Raw genomic sequence first — 8,317 nt, forward strand, 5'->3', positions numbered from 1 at the left:
TCAGTTAGTCTCTCTGCCTCCATTTCCTCCTCTGCAACATGCACATGGGAATTGTGGGATTAGATATGTATATTGTGACATTGTCTCAGCTGTCTGACAGGTGTTTCAATTGTAGGACTGAGACCCAAGCCAACCCACAGGGCAATCACTTAGTTACTGCAGCTCTGGGCTGGATTTGAACTCGTGACCTGAAGGTGAAAGGATCAGTAGTCCAAGACCAATCCCTATCACCCTCCAGTCCCCTGTGATAGGGAACACTGAATCTCCCATAGTGCCATTTAAAGATGTCTAGGAGGATGGATGCATGAATGTTCTTTCAAGTTCTTGGCAGTGATCCTCTCCTGTCACTGTATCCTCCTGATTTGCAGGAGGGAAACAGCCTAGTAGGTGTTGAGATGCTGTTTCTATTCCATTTTTCACACCAAACATCTCTTGCAAAGTCTTAGCAGGACCTGACTAGACACTCTCTCCCTAACTCATCTGTTTGCTTTATTCCAGGTGTTGACAGGCTGGATAAAGATCTAACAATTGGACAGATGCAAGGTAAATATTTAATACTGCTAGCTATAATGCTCTTTCAGGGGATAGTTTATATTGCAGAGAGTGAAAGAGAGCTGGAGAAGAAGGCTGAAATGGTCCTACCCAGGGCAATCTATATTGAGACAAACAAATATTAAAGAATGTAGTTAATCCCCAGAGTAACAGTATGATCCCTTGTCTATGATTCTCTCTAATGGAAGCAGAAAGAGTTATTAGATCTTGCCAGTCACCCTGGTGCTAATGCAGGGCTGTGGTAGTGCTTTTGTTCAGACTGGTATTAAATATTCAAGTGATGGGGCTTTGTCATGTCTCGTGGGGATCATTCAGCGATTTTCAGTCTTGCCATTAGGAAGCTTTTCCTGATTTTCAGTCTGTTTTCTTTTAATTCCATCCCGTTGTGCCTAGTTGCACCACCTGGTGCCTCCTGAAACAATATCTCTCTCTCTCTCTCTCTCTCTCTCTCGTTGCAGGCAGACTTCTAATAATGCTTGAGACATGTAGCAGGGGAGGTAATATCTTGTACTGGACCAGCTTGTGTTGGTGAGAGAGACAAACTTTCGAGCTTATGACCTGAAGAAGAGTTCTGTGTAAGCACAAAGGCTTGTGTCTCTCCAACAGAAGTTGGTCCAATAAAAGAGATTCTCTCATCCTTTATCTGTATAATGTCCTGGGACCGACACAGCTACAACAACCTCTAATAATGTTACATTAGCACCTTTCTCTGTCCGGTCCCCATCACCGATTTCTTTGGAAATCGGATATTGGAAGAGAAAATGGATGGTTGGATAAAGGTCCTGCTGTGGTAGGTCTGACAGCTACATTCATGTCAGGAAGATGGGATGGCATTTAATACAAAGCTCTCGGGGAATCGGGGATTAGGAAGATAGTGAATGAACATGGTTTTAGTTAATTCAGAGCTCCTGCACAAGAAAGAAGGCAAGTTCTTGCCTCCTGCAGAAGTTTTGTGTTCTACATATGCTGCTGTTTGACATCTGGTGTCAAATGTAGCTTCCCGAGTCCTCATCAGCTAGATACGACAGTGAGGGTAACTTGTAAAGAGTTTGAGATCTCTAGTAGAAATGTCCATAAAAGCGCAGAATATTTCTGCACCTTAACAAGTTCAGTCCCTGCCCTTAGTCTTTATAGTGAGTTGGCTTCTGCAGTCGCATGTAACTCATGCCCGAGTCATTGCCAGGCAGGGATATGTTCACTCTAAAAGCAGCTGCACTGTTTGGTCTGCAGGAAAGTTCCAGATGCAAGTCCTCCCTCAGTGTGGCCATGCAGTCCACGAAGATGCTCCAGACAAGGTGAACCGCAAAGCGGGGCGAGCTTTGGTAGCAGTCTTTTTACGAGTTAGATGCAAAATGGGTCATTGCCAATACGAAATTGAGGGCAAACCTCCTCATAGGGCTTACGTGTATCATACCTATAAGGGGACCTGGTTACTGATAGAGCTGATGGGATTAAATCATATCCCTGAAGTTGGCTTGAGAGCCAGGACTGGCCAAGACTTTAGCCTGCTTGTGAGGAGGCAGGTCCCACCTACGTTACAGTTTTAACTGCGTCGGGGGGCCAGGGGTGGCGTATAACTGACTCATGGCATGGGATTTTCCATCCTTAACTTCTCTTAGGTTACCTCAGCTTTTCCCTCCCCCCTCCAGCCTTTAGTGCAGGTGGCTGCTTTCCTGGAGGGATAATGTCGTATTCAAGCTGAGTAGTTAAAATTTAGAAAACTTCATATAACCATTATCTGCAGCAGTTTATGTACTGACAAACAGTGACTCGCTTATGCTAGTGTGCCAGTAAGAGAAATGGTACTGTGGACTGAGCACGTCTGGAAATGAGCTTCTGAGTTCTTATCTCAGCTCTACTATTGACTGTGTGGCTTTGAGTCACTTAACTGCTCAGTGCCTCAGTTTACGCCCTTGTAAAATGGGGATATTTTTACCTATCACGGTGCAATGTTTGGAAGAAAAGTTATTTGTAAAGCATGATATAAGTAATTTGTTGCCCTGAGTTAATCGTTAAGGGACACCAACTTAAATCACAATTCTCTTTTTTTTTTTTTTTTTAACCTAAGAATTACTGTAACTGAAGAAGATGGCGAAAAACATTTTTGTGGTGTTTGGTTTTTTGGTGGGTTGTTTTTTTTTTAAGTGTGCACTTTATGTATGGTCGTTTTCACTGTGAGAAATTTCACACAGAGGTTTGGGGGAGGGGGGGACTGTTTTAAAATAGTGGGAGGAAGATGTAGTATATTGAACTATTTTAAATTTTGAAACTGACCAGACTTCAAGGTGACTATGTCCTCTTAAACTCTGATTCCTTCCCCCCATCACTTCCCTTCAGGTAGCTGAAGCTGTTGCAACTTTCTTGATCCGTCACCGGTTTACAGAACCAATTGGTGGATTTCAGTGGTAAGGATCTCTGGGTGCTAGGGCTGCATGATTCTCTTCCTGACCCCCACGGGAAGTCTTGCATTCCTTGTGTGTGTCCAGGGTGGGGAGAGATGAGTATAACAAGTGGTTGGGTGGAAAGGGAAGTAAGGATCAGCTTGGAGCTTTAATGTAACATTAAAAGCAGCATGTAAGTATGCAGTCTAGATCACACGCAGTATTGTATTTCATGTTCAGTGTGTAAAGATTTCACTGTCTCTAAACTTCTCCTATTCAAACCTACTGATTGTAATAATAAACCACTCAGACTTTGAGGGAGAAGACCTAGCTGATTTCTTTCCTTATGGTGGAAATCCTTATCCCTGATGAGGCAAAACTAGCAATTGCACTGAATTTTTTTTTAAACAGACCCAGTCACTGTAAATAGTTTACGTAGGTCATTCTTGGGTCCTAAGGTGGTGGAGAATGTCTTCCAATTTCTAAACATCGCTATGGCTGTTCTTATAATCTGGATCTCTGTCATGGAAAAACGCATTTTCCAGCATGTTTCCTCTGCCAAGGAACATTTGCAAGAACATACATTTAAAGCTTAAAGCTGCATACTTTGCTTCTCAAATCTCACGGCTGTGTCACCCGCAATAGTCTAATGTAGTCTTCCATCATAATGAATTTCAGGAGCCAAAGCTCCTCTCTTGGCAGTGTGGTTGATGAGCCTAGATAATGTAGAAGAAACACTAAAGGTAAATGGAATGAACTGTGCAGGCTGCTGCATGTTGACTGCCAGGGTCTCCTAATCATATTTACAACAGGGGATACTGACCTGTTGGTAGGGGGCATTGAGCTGCTGGAGGTACATCTGTCAGATGAGGTGTGAAACAGTGTTGTCCTGACCACCCATCTTTACAGATCTGTTAGAAAAGGTGGGTTAACCCATGTGTCATGAGCAGTTATTCCACTGTCCCAAAATTCCTCCTGAAGATTTAATTGAAGAAAAATTTTGGTTCAGAGTTACTAGGCCAAAAAAGTTATCATGTTTCACCCTTGAAGTGACCGTATCTTCAGGGGAAGTGATGTCGATGAGTGAGTGAACTCATCCCGTGCTCTTCAGGGAGAAAGGTGGGAGGAACGTAGTACTGTTAACAATATGAATCTGAAACCTGAGGAAAGGATACAGGGTGTGGGTGTGCTGTAAGCAATGGAAGCAGGAGAAGTCGTCAGGGCAACATTATGCTGCGTCTGAGTCTGTAGCAGGCTTTGTTAAGTTATTGCTGTGAGGATTATAAGGCATTGGCTTGCTGCTGCTGCTATCATGGTTGTACTTGACAGCAGCTTCGAACGAGGTGTACCTGAGGGATGGGCAGTTTGTTATACCTACTGCAATCTGCTGCTTTAAGCTATAGAGAGCAGGAGTAATAGCAAGAGCTGTGTATCTACATTGCTGTTCTACCTGCATGCACCTAACTGGGACATTGCACATGAAGACTTAACCCACATTATAGATCCTTTGAGTTTCAGCTTTATTAGCATTAGTGAGTTACCTTGGGTGGTGTGGATTTGAATTCTACAGAGGATCATTGAGATTTAAATAAACAATGCTGCTTCTCTCCCTGCCAGTGTGTTTCCTGGTTGTTAATATCCTGATGTTCTCCAGCACTGAGTTCCATTGTAAATAAACTGCACCAGAGGCCACTGTGATGTATCCATATCCTTCTCATCTATCCAGTTCAGCAACGACAAGGAATTGGCATGAGATCAGTCCCATAGAGCTGGTTTCTAGGCATTTCCTTGCCGGAAGGCAGCTCATATCTGAGTCTTTGCGAAGCTCGTCGGTCTCTTGGACACGGGCTCCTCCCCACTGCTGCAAGGAAAGACAACCTGAAACCCCGAGTTGTAGAACATCTCTCATATCTCCATAAATCCTCAGGCTTTGTTGAACACAGCCACTAAGGGGCTTTGGGCAGATCGGATTCCCCGAAGGGCATTGCAGCAAATCTGAAGACGTCAGGATTTCTTCGTGGAACTATATGGGAAATGTCCCTCAACAATTTTTTTTTTTTTTTTTTTTTTTTTAAGCATGTGAGGAACTGGTTTCTTTGGAAGTTTTTCATCTCACCAGGGCCGGCCGTATAACTTTAGGGCCTCTGAATTGTGGGGGAGAGAACCAACTGTGCTATGAACTGCCTTCCCTTCTAGTTCCACTAGGGGTGGGACTGGGAAAATGGGACCATGAGCTCCTTTGTGGGGTCCTGCCGCTTCCTTGACAAGTTCACTCCCGGAGTCTCTCTGGAGAATAGCCTCAGCCCCACTCTATGGCAGGCACTCAGTAGCCTGGGGAAGCCACAATATCATCAGTAACATCATGATCTGTCACAAACAGGCCGATGGCCGTTCTCTGCTTGTGGAGGTTCTACACCTCTTGTTCCCGCACACAAGTGAGTGTCGATTGGCACCTCGGGCAGTGGTTTTTAGGAGGAAACTAGACAGACCAGGCAGTGGATGGGATGCTGAGCGAGCTAGCAGTAGGGAGAGAGAGAGACATGGAGGAAAATCCCACCAAGAGTCTGACCCTGGCCCAAGCAGTTGCTTGCCATGCGTGTGTGAGGCCCTGCTCAGTGCATTGTGGGGGAGTCCACTGTTCCGTATTTGATATTTAGCACTGATCAGCTACAGGCCTTTATTCATGCAGTAGCTCTGAGAGAGAGTGTTTCTTCAAGGCACAGGACAGCCCTGGATAATTTGTTAGATCCTTCTCACCTCCTATGAAATCCCCCACGAGAGCAATAGAACACTTGCGCATGGAGCTGTTTGCAATGATATCTTGATGTTCTTGAACTAATAAAATTGCGGCTTAATTCCTTAACCCTTTCATGCTGAGTGATGAAGTGACTCTGCTAGTTGAAGCATAGCTCTGTTACTCGCCTGGTCTTGGAGATGTAATGGCTGTGGGCATATCCTATGATAGCCCTAGTAAATCCTTGATGTTTGTGCTGTGCTGGTAGGGGAGGAGGGGAAAATGGCACAAACAGCAGGTAGAGCCCAGTCACACATAACGTTTACCCTGAGGGAGAAGTACTGTTCTCTTCTGTCTCATTCTCACACACGAAGGGCTTGTCTATACTACCTGCCCAGATCAGTGGGCAGCCATCAGTCCAGCGGGGGTTGATTTATCGCGTCTAGTCTAGATGCGATAAATCGACCGCTGAGCGCTCTCCCGTCGATTCGGTACTCCACGAGACCGAGACGTGGAAGCGGAGTCGATGGGAGAGCGTCAGCTGTCGACTTACTGCAGCAAAGACATGTCAAAGTACGTCGACTTCAGGTATGCTATTCACGTAGCTGAAGTTGTGGATCTTAGAGCGACCCTGCGCGGTAGTGTAGACAAGCCCTCAGTGCTGGACTCTTCAGCTGTGGCCTGGCTGCGTATTCTGTCCTCCCCCCAGCCACCAGAGTCTGAAACCACTAGATTAGAAACGAGAATTTGCAATTCCAGGTGAGTTCTGCGTCCATGTGCCACTTAGGCAACTGATGCTGAGGTGCTAAATAAGCAATTTTTGGCTCCTTGTCTAGCCCTCTCTATCAGTCACAACCTGGCATTGCTTCACCATGTGATTCTGCTCACTGACCAGTAAGGACCCAGGACTAAGTCTCTTCCAGTTTGTCTGCTAATTAGTTTCATGGTTTCCAATAATTGAAAAGTCAGTTTATAACTGGAAAACATAGCAAAAAAACTCCCTTTCCCCCACTGCACATCTTGCAATCTTGCAAGGTTCTTGACTCTTTTCTGGTTCTCAAACTGTTTGTAGGGGCAGGAACCGAAGCAGTGGTATGCAGCCTTAACCAAGGCCCTCATTCAGCAAGCTACTTAACCGTGTGTTTAATTTCAAGCATGTGAATAGTCTCCTTGGAGTCAAATTCTGTCATGTGCTTAAATCTCTTGTGAGTTACTACATTAGATAACTCCCCATGTTAACCTTTCGTGCTGTCCTCTCCCTTTCTAGAGAAGGGAAGTGGTTTATTAGATAGCCCCACAAAGAGTAAAATACCTTCTGTTTCAGCCTTTGCTATCACATCACAAGGATGGTGAGGGGCTACATTTCCATGCACTGTGCCATTGGCTCCCTGGAAATGTTTTTTGGTTGTTACACCTTGGCAGTTATGACCTTGTTTTATGAAAAATAAATATTTCACAACCTCTTCTGGTGTGGCTATATTTTTATGCCAAGCTCTCCAAGTCCTGACTTGTAGCAGAGCATGGATGTTCTTTGTGGGGATCCAACTAGCTTTAGGTTTGCGGAAAGCAGATTCAAAGGGCGGGGGAGGAATTGCTTATGTGTAGGGGTGTTACACTGACCACTTGGTTGGACGGCATCAGCCTTTGTGAGTCTAACACACCTGCAGCATTTTCTTAGACATTTTTAATGACCCTATATAAATGGCAAACATACGGGGGAGGAAGGGGACGTTAATGAAAAGGGTACCATTTCTGTATTGCATCCTTAACTATTTAGAGCTGTCTCTTGCCTCTGTTCAGGTTGCATTAGATTAAGGATCAATGGAGCCTTTAACCCTGGAAAATCTCATCTCTTAGCTAACACAAGATACAATTTGTTTATTTGGGAGTCTGGTTTGTTTACGGGTGGGGTTTTTAAAATCAAACTTAATGCAGCAGCAGTCTTGCTAAAGGCCCAGTGTTATCTGAACCAAATATAGGAGACTGCGTGACTTGAAGATCACCAAAACATTTGGTCTGGTTTTGTTTTTAAAAACCCAAACCTGTCTGGTATTACAGGAATGTGCAGCCCTGCCTTGTTCCTGAGAATAAAGCTGCATGCTGCTCATTTACACAGACTTGTATCTTAATGGCAGTTACACTAGTCCAGTGTTTGGAAACACTTGTCTAGAGGAGTGTGCACAGCTGAAAATCAAAGAGCTGTCTCTTTACATTAACCCGCTTGCTGACTTGGGCTGCTGTCTGGAGCTGGCTTTTCTTTTAAGGCTTCTCTCTTTGCCTTTTCCTCTCTACCTGGCCTTGTCAAACACACTTTCAAAACGGCAGTGGGCTGGAGATTAGACCCAAGCCAACTAAATATTTTGTCCATCCATTGTAAATGGAAGCACTATTTTGAGTAATAACTCCCCCCCCCCCCAGTAAAAATCCCAACTCTACAGTGGTACATTAAGGATGTGGCAGTGTTGCGAGCTGTCATTAGAATGAGGCATAGAATCCCTGAAGCTAGTCGTGTTGATCAGAATACACCAGCAGGGGAATAAGTATAGCTCCGGGGTGGGAGCACAAATCCTACTCAATTGGCCAACGGAGCCAGTGTTAGTAACTTTGTCACCACTCTTTGCTGACGGTGAAACCTTTGTGGTCTTGCACC

At 44.7% G+C, this 8,317-nt stretch overlaps 1 protein-coding gene across 2 annotated transcripts in view; it reads left to right on the plus strand.

Annotated features, from left to right (window-relative positions):
• The window catches only part of PPME1 (protein phosphatase methylesterase 1), a 43,529-nt gene extending 36,399 nt beyond the window's left edge, over window positions 1-7,130 (plus strand). For both annotated transcript variants that reach the window (XM_050930740.1, XM_050930749.1), the window contains 4 exons: window positions 499-543; window positions 1,783-1,847; window positions 2,890-2,957; window positions 4,551-7,130. In XM_050930740.1, the coding sequence (XP_050786697.1) occupies window positions 499-543; window positions 1,783-1,847; window positions 2,890-2,957; window positions 4,551-4,569 (197 nt within the window). In that variant the 3' untranslated portion in view covers window positions 4,570-7,130. The remainder of the gene's footprint in view (window positions 1-498; window positions 544-1,782; window positions 1,848-2,889; window positions 2,958-4,550) is intronic.
• The last annotated feature ends 1,187 nt before the right edge of the window (window positions 7,131-8,317 follow it).

This window comes from Gopherus flavomarginatus, chromosome 1 (assembly GCF_025201925.1).
Source record: "Gopherus flavomarginatus isolate rGopFla2 chromosome 1, rGopFla2.mat.asm, whole genome shotgun sequence".
NCBI classification, from domain to species: Eukaryota; Metazoa; Chordata; order Testudines; family Testudinidae; genus Gopherus; species Gopherus flavomarginatus.